At 34.3% G+C, this 14,156-nt stretch overlaps 1 protein-coding gene across 1 annotated transcript in view; it reads right to left on the minus strand.

The window, feature by feature from the left end:
• The window catches only part of ADAMTS19 (ADAM metallopeptidase with thrombospondin type 1 motif 19), a 250,382-nt gene that overhangs the window by 164,146 nt on the left and 72,080 nt on the right, over window positions 1-14,156 (minus strand). The window contains exon 7 of the mRNA XM_032425158.1: window positions 9,304-9,347. Coding sequence (XP_032281049.1) covers window positions 9,304-9,347 — 44 coding nt within the window. The remainder of the gene's footprint in view (window positions 1-9,303; window positions 9,348-14,156) is intronic.

Here is a 14,156-nt window from a genome sequence, read left to right on the forward strand (position 1 = left end):
CGCTGTCCTTGACAAACCAGATATAAAGAGGTGTGCAAAAATATAAAAGCCATGTCTTCTCGGTATTTTTTGTTTTGAATAATGGAGTGAATTTTTATAAAAAGTATGTTCTTTATGCTAACCTCTGATGAGTTTATTACTGATCATTTTAAATGACTTAAAATATTTTTGAGAATTTCTCAGCTTTAACTTCTAATATGGTGACAACTGACAAATTGTATTGACATAAAAAAAGCCCTTTGGGATCTTCACTAATTCTCAACAGCATAAAAGGGTGCTAAGACCAAAAAGTTTATAGTCTATACACAATTTAAGTACCTACAAGGAAGCTTCTAAAACTATTTTTTTAAAAACTTGTGGGAGTCGTCCTAACTATTAACACCAATTCTCCAGAAAACATTCACAGCACATGTGAATGCTGACAAAGTGAACTGTGTGACCAAGAGAAGCTACAGTGTGTAAAATATATTTTATACATATATACATGTATATATATATAATAATGCTTTAAAAGTTTTTCTGGACTTCCATTTCTAGCAGCAAGACAATTCTGTTTACAACCCTATACATATAAATGCTGAATGAAAAATAACAAAAATCCCCTAAATTCAAGGCTGAGTATATAAATAAGGGAAATCCTCCTGCAGGCCTAAGGAAAAGAAAGGAGAATGCGGAGTTCTGAGCTGGCACTAATAATATGTTAGCTCCTCTGGGTGTTTGCCAAACTCAAAATCAAAGGTGTTCAGGCCAAGTCATGACAGTGAGACAAAAAGAGAGACTGTTCAAGGTAAGACGTTGGAACTGAAACTTCTACATAAAGTTATTTCTATCTAAAGTGAGAAGGAGGGGATACCATTTTCCTTTCCCTCAACACAATGAAAGAGTAGTTTAGTAAAACAACTGCTCCCTGGCAAAAGGTAATGACATAAAACTTTGTCTACTTTGACCTAGACTCTCTTTTTAAAAAAGGCCTCCCCTGAGAACATTCATAGTTGGCATATCTAATTTACGTTACCTGAATGGTCCAAGGAATACTCACCCAAGAAATTAACTCTAATACTCCTAAGGTATATGTAAATGATTTTTTTTCCCTACAGGTGCCCCTTGAATAAAAATTTTATCTTGAGAAAGGTACTTCTTTTCCAGGCCATACAGGATTCCCACAGATAAAAGAAATTAAGAAATAAGAACTCAAATACAAAATTATATGACTGAGTGACTAGTCACCAAAAACAAGATTCAACAAAATGAGTAAATAGGACTAGAACCACAAGAACGTCAGTAACAGAATTATTAGTTAAGTGAATGTTCAAAAGTATACCCTTAATGATTTCAACCTAAAAGAAGAGACTGAATACATGAGGAAGGCTCAGTATGTTATCAAAATGCCATAGCAGAGAGAGAAAAAAGCCAAACGGGGTGTTTAGAAATAAAAGAGCTATTGAAATAAAAAATCCTTGATAGCTGAACATATGAAATTATTAAGAAATATATGAAGAGGGGCACCTGGGTGGCTTAGTCAGTTGAGTGTCCGACTCTTGGTTTTGGCTCCGGTCATGATCTCAAGGTCGTGAGGTCTTGAGGTCGAGCCCCAAGCTGGATTCCACACTCAGTGGGGAGTCTGCTTGAGATTCTCTCCCTCTCCCCCTCCATTTGCCCCTCCCACCCCTGTGCACTCTATCTCTAAAATAAATAAATCTTTTATTTTATTTTTTTTTAAGATTTTATTTATTTATTTGACAGAGAGAGACACAGAGAGAGGGAACACAAGCAGGGGGAGTGGGAGAGGGAGAAGCAGACTCTCTGTGGAGCAGGGAGCCCAATGCGGGGTTCGATCCCAGGACCCTGGGACCACGACCAGAACCGAAAGCAGACCCTTAACGACTGAGCCACCCAGGCGCCCCTAAATAAATCTTAAAAAAAAAAAAGATATGTATGAAAAAAAATAGTCAATTGGTATAAACTGAGAAACACAGATGAAAAAGTTACCTGGAACACAGCACAGAAAGACAAAGATGGATATGAAGACCAAAGAGATACATAGAAATCAGAACAAGAAGCTGAAATGTGAATATATTAAGATTTCTAGAACGAATGGGAGATTTTTGTTCTGATTTTAAAAAGTGCACTTGGTAATATCAGACTTTTTTTTAAAAATCATTCTCATTGGCAGAAACCTTGTAATCTGAACGTCTTTCTTACTACTAATTTGGTTGACATCCCTTTCCTTTCTTTTCCTTCCTCCCTCCCTCCCTTCTTCCTTCTTCTTCCCTCCTTCTCTCTCTCTCTCCTCTCTCTCTCTCTTTCTTTCTTTCTCTTTTAATTCACCCTTGATGTATTCTGTTCTAAAAACGGCTGTTGGAGTCTTTGGTTCTATTTGGTACATCTACTTCTTGTTTGTTTCTTATAGATGTTGTTTTTTATATTCTGGGTTCTAATAATTATTGGTTACGTGTGTTGCAAATACATCACTAATTCCAAGATTCACGTATTTCACATTGTGATTTGCCTTACAGTCGATAGTGTCTTACAATTAAGAATTTACCGCATTGGTTTTTTTTTCTCTTCAGCGGTACATTATATAATGGTAAGTCTTAAAAATCAATGACAATAAAGGCACCTTAAAATCCATGAAATATGGTTGTCTTCTACCTCAGAGAAGTCTGTTTTTTCCCCCGGTGTTATTATGATATCTTTTGATACATAGAAATTTCAAATGTGAATATAGTTGAATTTATCAAGCATTTCCTTTATAATTAGCATTTTTATGTTATTTAAAAAAACTTGTCTCTACCTCAAAAATATAAAATTAATTTTCTATATTTTCTCTTCTAATTTTTTATAAATTCAAACCATGTGATTCATTTTAACTTGTCTCCTTGTAAATAAACTTCTTAACATCATGTGTTCTGCTCTCAGTGTTCTGGTTTATTTGTCAATTTCCCAAACACATGCAGCTGCCTTGTCCTATTTATCACATAATGTACTTGATATGTGATAAAACAGATTCCCCTTCCATATTCTTTCTTCACTAGTGTCTTGGCAATTCTTAGGCCTAAGTTCCTCCATAACATTTAGAATCAGCCTATCAATTTTCCTCCAAAACTCCCTTTAGAATTTTTATGGAAATACATTCCATCACTAGGTCAATTTGAGGGAAATGGCCATTTGGTTTCATCTTTAGTCTTTCAGACCATGAGTATAGTTTATATCTTCATTGAGTTATACCTTCTTGATTGAATTATAAAATAGCTCAATAATTTTCCCTATATATCCTATGCATTTTATTATTAGTTGTATTCCAAAGAATTTTATTTTTTCCATATATTTAATAGAATTTTTGAATTAAATGTCTCACTGAAAAATGCTGGTATATAAAATGCAAGTGGTTACTGAATATTGCTTGGATATCCAACACATCACTTTCCTGTTAATTTTAATAATTTAATTGCATATTCTTTGTTTTTTGCTTAAATGGAGACAATCATAACATCCACTGCATTTTAAGGCCTAAAATTTCCAATGCACTGTTGAATAGAAACAGTGATGATAAAATCCTCTCTTTGTTTCTGATTTTGAAAGGAATGCTTTTAATGCTTCACTATTTTTCAAAAGATATTTATGCATTTTGTGTAAATATCTTTAAGTAAGTTAATAAATTTCTACTTTGTTCTCTTTTGCCAAGAGTCTTTACCATGAATGTGTTTTGAGTTGTATGAAGGACATTTTCTTTATCCATTGTGATGATCATATGGTTTTTATCTTTAATTGTATTACATAGTTACATTTTAAGATTTTCTAATGTCAAACTACCGCTGTGTTTCTGGAATAAATCTCAAATAAAATAACCCTACTTGGTTATTTAAAAATACCTTGTGAGATGATATCTGCTAATATTTGGTTTAGAATTCTTTCATTTCTTTCCTGAGTGAGAAAAGCTTATTGTTTTCTTTCTTACACTGTCCTCTTCAGGATTTGGTAAAAATTTATATGGTTTTAATTCACCTTTTTCTATTCTCTAAAATAGCTTGTATAATATTGGAATGGTCTGTTCTTTGTAATTTTAGTAGAACTCATCTGTAAAATCCTTAGTGCTTGGTATTGGAAAGATTTTAAAGAATTGATTACATTTCTTTCACTGCTCATAGATGAGAGACTATTTTTTTAGTCTAGTCTCTCAGCTAGAAGTGTTCACCTGTCATTAATCATGTTTCTTAGCACAATCCTCATTTGTTGCTCTTTACATATATTTATGTATCATAATACAAATTTCTATTTTTTATCTAATGCAAAAATCATTACCAGTTCTTAAAATAAACTATAGGGTGAGGATTGTTGAACCCCCAGTCTATAAAGATTTGAGAGCACTGGATTTCTGGATTCCTTCTAAGTCATGGGAGGAGGTAATTAGTTATTGGAAAATATATTATTTTTCTACGGCTACTGTAATATGTTACCACAAATTTAGTGGCTTAAAACACCCAAGTTTACTATCTTAAATTCTCTACATTAGAAGCTTGGCCCAGTTCTCACTGGCTAACATCAAGGTCTCACAAGGCTGTCTATGCATCTTTCTGGAGGCTCTAGGGGAGAATCCATTTCCTTGCTTTTTCCAGATACTGCAGGCGCTGATGTTTCACTTTCCTCCACCTTCAAAGGCAGTAATGATGAGTTGAAACCTTCTCACATTACATCTCTCTAGGCCTTTCTTCAGTAATCACATCTCCCTCTGACTCAACTCTTCTGCCTCCCTCTTCAGCTTTTAAGGATCCTGGCAATTCCATTGGGCATAGCAAGAGAGCCCAGGATAATCTCCCTATTTTAAGGTCGGTTGATGGGCAGCAGCCTTAATTCCATCTGCAACCTTCATTTCCCTGTGTGATGTAACCCAGCATATTCCCAGGTTCCAGGGCTGGAACCCGTACATCTTTGGGGATCATTATCTCGTTGCCACAGAAAGTAAGGCAATTTCACCAGCAACACCAATAAACAGTTGCCACTTGCATCCAGAATTGTATATTATTTCTCCTGAAATTTGATGATATCACAGAGTTCACCCAACCTAAGATCTTAAAATTCTGAATTACACTGGCACAATTCTATAGGTCTCTGGTTACAAAATGAATCTCAACTTCAAGAATGTTAGAGGGTGAACATGCATATGTGTTAGAATTGATACTGTGTTGATAAAAACATTTAATAGCATTTTTTTCTTCCAGTACCTATATACCTATCCACCAATCTACCAAACCATACATGTGACAAAAACAACAGGAAAAAGTGACTGAGAAAATGGTAAAACAACTTTTACTTTTACCTTCTAAACAGCTTTTCAAATATAAGATTAATATGTACAAATTATCAAATGAATCATTTATTTATAATATCCCACAACTCCAATATAGCCTAACACATTTAAGATGTACATATCTTTTGCATCAGCAAATGAGCAAAATATCTTATTGTTGCAAAGTTAAAATGCTGATAAATAAGTTTTTTCCAAGTGTATATTTGCCATTTCTTTATATATTTTAATTTATACAATTTTATTCTGTAACTGCATTCAAACTTAGCACTTCTAGCTGTATTGTCCTCTATTATACAAGTATATTACATTATAGAGGAAAGCTGACTCATTATTCTAAGATCTGAGGCAGAGGCCAGTACCACCACTTACTAACAGTGATGCTGGGCAAATTTGTAACCTCTCACAGGAATAAAAGGATGTGATAGAACCTAGTGCATACTGAATGCCAATTAAAAATGAGCCGCTTTTGCAAATGTTACAGTTTCACAACATTCTGTGGGGTCAATAATATAGCTTCTATTGCAAAGGTGAGGAATCCAAACTTCCAATGCGTTAAATAATGTGCCCACATCCGTGTAGGTAATAAACAGCAGAAGTCTGATTTAAATCTGGATGTCTGACTTCAAAATCCATACTCTGTTCTATTCTGGTGTTTTCTTCACCTATAAAGTAATAATGATAATAAAAGAGTTTGGATTTTGAAGGAATTAAGTGAGATAATGTTCATTAACATGTTGCTCAAATTACAATGCATAGCCTAAGTCTAACCATTGTTTCTAAAATACAGGCATTCCTCTTATGAATAATTCATGTATACCATAAATTAAAAGTTTTGCCTGCTGTCTTTCCTCTCTTACTATACCTACTAAGAGACATAAGGGAAATTATAATCTTAAAGTCATCATTCAGGCCTATATTATCCACACTAATAAATAGAAAATTCATGTTCCTTTCTCCTTCCTCTCATGCAGTTTTCATTATGTAGTATCCAAAGTGAAATGGGCTTCCTTCACATCAGTAATAGAAGAGGCAAGAAGGTATATGCTGACTTAAGAAAATCATTTGACAGGTGAGCCTGGGTAGCTCAGTTGGTTAAGCGACCAACTCTTGATTTTGGCACAGGTCATGATCTTGGGGTCATGATCTCAGCGTTTTGAGATCAAGCCGCACATTGGGCCCCATGCTAGGTGTGGAGCCTACTTAGGATTCTCTCTCTCCCTCTGCCTGTTCCTCTTCCACCAGCCCCCACCTCCCTCCAACTTGTATGAGCTTTCTCTCTCTCTCTAAAAAAAAAAAAAAGCATTTGGCAAAAATACAGCCCATAGTATTATATAAGGAGATTTTTATTTTTTTATTTTTTTAATTTTATTATGTTATGTTAATCATCATACATTACATCATTAGTTTTTGATGTAGTGTTCCATGATTCATTGTTTCAAAACCAAAAGACAACTGACAGAATGGGAGAAGATATTTGCAAATGACATATTAGATAAAGGGATAGTATCCACAATCTATAAAGAACTTATCAAACTCAACACCCAAAGAACAAATAATCCAAACAAGAAATGGGCAGAAGACATGAACAGACATTTTTCCAAAGAAGACATCCAAATGGCCAACAGACATATGAAAAAGTGCTCAACATTGCTCGGCATCAGGGAAATCCAAATCAAAACCTCAATGAGATACCATCTCATACTAGTCAGAATGGTTAAATTAACAAGTCAGAAAATGACAGATGTTGGTGGGGATGCAGAGAAAGGGGCACCCTCCTACACTGTTGGTGGGAATGCAAGCTGGTGCAGCCACTCTGGAAAACAGTATGGAGGTTCCTCAAAAAGTTGAAAATAGAGCTACCATATGACCCAGCAATTGCACTACTGGGTATTTACCCTATAAGGAGATTTTTAAATGTGTGTCAATGAACACTTTATTGAGCCCTAATCTCTTTTGTTTTGTGATACTAGAGATTGAGAGCTGTTAAGATGACCTGCAAGCCACATGTGTTTGTTTAACTTTGGAAATAATTCATTGAGGAGTTTACCTGCTTCCTCTTAATAATAGCAGAAATTATTAATATTGCCCCATATTCTTTTTTCCTTATAAATGAGTATATGAGTATCAGGGAAAATCTATGTCTTATGTCTTACATCGCAAGTTACAGAAATAAAAACCTTAAGTTGGTTTAAATAATAGAGGTATTTATTAGCTCACACATTTGGAAGCCCAGAGGTTAGCCCAGGCCCCTGGATGAAGGATGCAGTGATTCAACAATGCCATCAAGAAGGCGACCCCAAGAATCTAAGCACTCAGAAATAACGAGAGATCTCAGGAAGGGCATTGGACTTTCCAAATCCTATGTTATAGTGTTTAAAACCAGTTTCTACCAGCTCTTAATGGACAGGATGGATAGAGAGAGGGACTGATTACAATGCTTTCCTGATGAACTCTGATTGTCCAAACACATCAAGGTACTTCATTATTCAAATTGTGCTTTAAACCAGAAAATAAGCTTCATAGATAATATATATCATGAATATGTATGCTATTTTCAAATAACAGATTTAGCAAGATGTGAAACACAGTCATAATCAAAAGGAAATTTGTTTGCCTTATGTTAGCACTTGCTTTCTTAGGCTGTGCATCCACGCTAGAAAGAGGTGGTTAGCATGCATAATTATGGGAGATACTGCCCCAGCTGCTGATTTCTCTCAGGTACTCGAATGAGGCAACAAGTGGATCTACCTATATTAAAGAAGGCTTTAGGGGCAATATAGTTGTTTAAGTGGAGGAAAAGGTAATTGTCTTGATAGAGGCTTCATCAGTAATTCAAAGCTTCTGCGGTTAGGTTGATTAAAACTCTACATCGAGATTTAATTTCTGGAGATTCCGACAAGAAGAGGAGAAAAAAAAAAAAAAACTGCAGGAAGCAGGTGAGTTAACATTCGAAAGATCATCCCTAAATCAAGTCAGCTTTTCCTTGGGGGGTCCAGATCTTTTTATGCTATAGCCCCTCACGAGCCAAACATTCCTTTGATTCCATCATTAACTGCTTAACACTATTATAACTATTTTCCACTTACTATCTCAGATTTTCATCACCCATGGTTGATGAGAACTTAAGATGATGGAACTAGTTAGGATGGATTTTTTTTAAACACCTGTACCCCTTTATGCTGCTTTTGCCCTTTTTGGGTTGCTCATCTTACCAAGAACATATGACACATCAAAGATGGCTAAGTGAAAATACATGCTACCCTACAGAAATAGACCCCACATGACATGTCAAAACCAGACCATGACTCTTAACTATACCTTACCAATAATGCCTTATTATATACAACTACATGATTTTAAACTAATATATGTATATAGCAATATAATTAATATATGGTTATATAAATACAAATAAGTAAATTATACAGATATATCACTTAGGTTAGCATATATGTAGCCATTCTCTCGAAGAGCTGTGGTTTCATGAATTCTACTGGCTGTATGGTTATATTTTAGGAATTTTAGATATCCAGGACAAAATACAGAAAATTTACTACTTCATGTATAGAAAATCCTCATTCACTGGGGAAATGAGATGGAGTTTCCATGACACAGTCTGCAAAGAACTTCAAGAATACATAACTCAAAAAAAAAAAAATTCATTAGCCTGAAAAAGGTCAATCATATTGACATTAATACATTTTGCCGAACCTATGGTACATCTCTGTGATAAGAAAATAAAACTCATGATATTCTTAAAGCATCGTTTAAAATTTTTCTCCAGTATGTAGTATATTTATGTCTTTAGGCTGTTTCATTAATAACTGAAGTGCTGACCAATGATTAAACACATGGGTTGGAAATACATACCTCCGACTTTCTAAAAACATTCCATTAAAACCAACGCTCTCAAATAATTTCCTATATTTAAACAAATGATGTGTTAAAGGTGCCTAGAACTCCTCAAAAGTGTAAAAAATTTTACGTGCACTCACCGACAGTATCACATGGTTCATCTTTGTGAACACAGAAATCTTTCCTAAAAAGGAAACAGAAAATGGAAGTAAAAATAAACTTTTCCAGTCAATAGAGATTATGAGACTCGTTTTTGATAGTTACGTGAACAATTGAACCATATACTTTATCTCCAAGAATTTAATAGAACTGGGAAAGTAAGATTAACTAAATTTTAATTCTAAGAAAATATGAGAATTATTAAATTTTTAATGACACATTTTTCCTGGTATAATCCTGAAGCATGTTGCCTTATTTCATTAAAAATATTTCAAAAATAAAGTTCTATCTTGTTTTGAATTTTACAGGATTTCATTTTTTTATTACAAAAAATAGTATCTGGTATTGGGACATGGCTTTCTATTTGACAAATATTGTAAGATCTCTGCTTCACAGGCACAAAAATAATCTCCAGATAGAAGATTCAAATGTAAAAAATACAGTTTAAAATAGCAAATATTTTATATCATAACATTGGCAAAATTTTTAAAAGACTGATAATAATCATTTTAAAAAGGGCATGAGGAAATTAGTATTTTTTACACAAGCAGGGTCTAACCATGAAGAATATTCTACAATTTGCTATTTGAATATTGTATCTTGAAGAGCTCCAGAGACAAACTATATGAAAGCACAATTTTATCTACCTTTTGAATTTTACCAGCTATGTGACCTTAGGCAATTTACTTAACCTTCTTGTGCCTCTGTCATCTCTACAAAAAAGAGGGGGTAATAATGACATCTATCTACCATGTAGGTTTATAGTACAGATTAGGTGATTTAACATATATAAAACACACATACATACACACACACATTTATTTATTTATTTAAAAGAGACCACAGGCAGAAGGAGAGGGACAAGCAGACTCCAGGCCGAGCAGGGAGCCCGACATGGGGCTCAATCCCAGGACCCTGAGATCAACACCTGAGCCGAAGACAGATGCTTAACTGACTCAGCCACCCAGGCACCCCCACATATATAACGCTTTAACGTGAGTTTAGTGAATGTGTTGGATAAGTTAACACACAGAAAACTTTAAAAGAATGTCAGGCACCTAGTAAGCTCTCCAAAATTAGTTGTTGATGTTTTTGTTGTATTTTGTTGTTCTTGCGGCTATTTCTATACTATAATTTAAGCAATTTCCTACTGATAAGCAAAGATGTTTAGATCCTACAGAATTTTTACTATTACAAACAATACAATAATTAGTCTTTGTGTGTGTGTGAGGGAGAAATAAAAAAAATTTGTTATTTATTCCTCTGTTATAGCCATCGGAATGCTGTTCTAAATGAAAAATGATGAAAATTAAGTGCAACACTCCTGTCAATTTCACAATGGCATCTACTTTGATGATTACAATGGTTAGTTTTCAATTCACATTTTGCTTGGCTCATCAGGAGCAACTGTGATTTAACATCTGTGCATAGTTTTGTAAACGTGCCATGCTCATTTAAAATGTAAAGAAATAAACAAAAAACCCAACTCTTAAATATAGGTAAGTGGTGGGTGCCAGAGGGCACGTGGGTAGGGGGAATGGGTGAAAACGGTGAAGGGATTTTAAGAGTACGTGTATGGTGATGAACAGTGAGCAAGGTATAGAATTGTTGAATCACTACATTGTACACCTGAAACTAATGTAACACTGCATGTTAACTATCCCGGAATTAAAATTTTAAAAACGTATATTCTCAAATTGTTTGGAGCAAAGCTATACATGTGATCTAGCTATATAACCAACTCTGATATAAAACTGCTTAAGAGAATGAGAAATTCTGAATTTATTTTTAAATCTGTTACTGAAAAAGAGGTGTTAAAATTCCATTGTGGTTATACACTTATTGTTTCCTTCTGATTCTGCTGATTTTTCCTTTATGTTGAAACTAAGTTATCTCTCTGAATTTTTAGAATTTATTTTGAATTAGTTTTTACTATTGTATAGAAATCCTATGTACCCTAATGTTTTCTGTGTTAAAATCTATTATGTTTGATATTAACAAATACTAATATATTAGTAATACATTGAGATTTGCTTGGTATTATCTTTTTTCCTTTTTCTACTTTCAGCTTTCATTTTCTCTAGGTCTCTAATAAACAGCATACAGCTAAAATTATAAAACCTATTTATATAACATAGAAGTGAATTTAATATTTTATTATGGATATATTTGGATTTCTCTATTATTTGTAAATTCTATTTCCCAAGTTATACTTTTGTTCTTTTCTTCTTTGTTTTTCTCTTCCTTCCTATCTAGTTTTATTTTCCTTTCTCTCTCTTTTTTTTTTTTTGCAACTGCTTGAAAAGTCACATTAGATTGTATTTAATTTATGGTTACTTCCACATTTAAATTACATTGTATTAGTTTCCTATTGTTGCTGTAAAAAATTCCACAAATATAATGATTTAACATAAGTGTATTATCTTACGGTTTCAAAGTCAGAAGTCTGGATTTCACTGGGCTAAAACCAAGGTATCAGCAGTATTGGGTTCCTTCCGGAAGCTCTAGGTGAGAATCCATTTCCTTACCTTTCCCAGCTTCTAGAGGTTGCTGTACTTCTTTTTTCTTTGTTTTTAAGATTTTATTTATTTATTTGTCAGAAAGATTGAGAGACAGAGCGTGCACAAGTAGGGGGAGCGGCAGGCAGAGGGAGAAGCAGGCTCCCCGCAGAGCAGGGAGCCCAATGCGGAGCTCAATGTGGGGCTCGATCCCAAGACCCTGGGTTCATGACCTGAGCTGAAGGTGACAGAGCCCCCCAGGTGCCCTGAGGTTGCTGTACTTCTTGACTCACAGTTCCCCTCCATCCTCAAAGCTGGAAATGGTATCACTTGCTCAGTCTCTGCTTCCATCATCACATCTCCTCCTTTGAGTCTCTTGCCTCTTTCCCTGTCACCTGTGATTACATTAGGCTCCCCTAGGTTATCCAGGATAATCTCCCAATCTCAAAATCTGAAACATAATCACATCCACAAAGACCCTTTTGCCCAGGTAAGATAACACAGTCACAGGGGCTATGGATTAGAACAGGGACATTATTCTGCCTACCACATTCACTTGAAATGTCTAAAGTTAAAAATTATCTTCAGGCTCCTCCTGAAGAAAAGACGTAAAATGCTTTTAATCCAACCTCCCTTCAATCTTTCGTGTTATTTATATATGACATTATAATTCTATCTCAATTTTTCTAATCTCAATTTACATTTTCTAAACCATTATTAGATTTGCCCATGTATTTAACAATATATTCTCTCAGTAATATCTTGGATCTTTACTTTCTAGAGAGCTCATTATTCTTTAAGTACATCCTTCAGGATTTCCTTCAGTGAGGATCTATGAATAATACACTGTTCCAGACTTGGTTGCCCATGTATTTATTCATAATGGAACAGTAGCCAAGTACAGAATTTTAGGTTAACTTTACTGGTCCTCAGCATGTGACAAATATTATTTCATTTCTTTCTAGCATTTATAAATATAGAAGTCAGTGTATATAAAAAAAATATATAAATATACAAATAAATATATATATATACATATATATATATATATATATATATATATACACACACACACACAAGTTGGTGATCAACTTGCTCTTCTTTCATGCATTGGGTTTCTGGTTAATTTTTTATTGAGAAATAAATGACATATAACATGGCTTTTGGTTAACTTTAAGATTTCTTTTTGTCTTTGTAGTTCTGCAGTCCCACCTAGATGTGTCTAGGTACTGATTTTGTTTTTATTTATCTTCTTTGGTACTTGGTATGTTATCTAATTTGAAGAACCTATGAACACATACAAATTCTTACCATTATCTATTTAGCCTATTCCTCTCATACTCTCTCTAGTGTGCTAGAACTCCTTTAGGTGTATTTTTGGTCTTCTCATTCTGATGTCTGTAACTCTAAAGCACTCTTTTGTAATTCCATCTCTTAACTACTCTATGCAGCCTTCTGGTAGGATTTCACGGATTTCTCATCCAATCCACTACTGCTCTCTTCAGCTGCATCTAATCTCTCCAACTCAGAAATTGAGATTTTAAGTATAACTACATTCCTTTTATAAACGTTTTATTTTCCTCAATTTTCAAATTAACTTTTTTCCCCAAAAATATCTTATTCTCATATTTCATTTTTTGGTGTGATCGTTCAATCATGTAAATATGATTTTTTTAAATAATCCCAGCTTTTTAAATTATTCTTTACTGGAATTCCTGGCTCTTACAATGGAAGATGCTGTCATTTTGTGCTTTGAAATTCTCTTGTGAACTCATTTAGCTGTACTTTATTTGCAGTTGCCTTGTGTGGTGTCAATCAAGAGAGGGCCCCTTCAGAGTAGTTTTAACTATGCTTTCAACAACAAGTGTTTCAATGTTGAAATCCTATTTGTGGTAATGAATACCCAGACAAGCTGTTTTTTTCCTGACCTGGGGTAATGACTGAAACAGAATGCTTCTTGTTGACAAACTGTCCTTGTTTGCTGAGCTTCTACCAGATCCCACTTTTATCAAGGGTGGAGTTATCTAAGGGTGCTGGCTATATGCAATCATTTCAGCACCACTTCCCCACTTTGCAAAGCCTCAAAGTTTTTTCTTCATGTGTTAAACCTAAGAATCCAGATTTTTAGGTCCAACAAACTCCTCTCAGGGCAGCTACCACTTTACCTCAGAAGCTCCACATTTTTTTTCTCTTTCTCTTTCTTTCTTTCTTTCTTTCTTTCTTTCTTTCTTTCTTTCTTTTCTTTCTTTCTTTCTTTTCTTTGCTTCTCTGTGCATGTAAAAGGATTTTTATTGTATTTTTTCTACAATTCCAAGATGTCTCTAATGAGAACACTT

This window comes from Phoca vitulina, unplaced genomic scaffold (assembly GCF_004348235.1).
Source record: "Phoca vitulina isolate PV1807 unplaced genomic scaffold, GSC_HSeal_1.0 scaffold32, whole genome shotgun sequence".
Classification (NCBI taxonomy): Eukaryota; Metazoa; Chordata; class Mammalia; order Carnivora; family Phocidae; genus Phoca; species Phoca vitulina.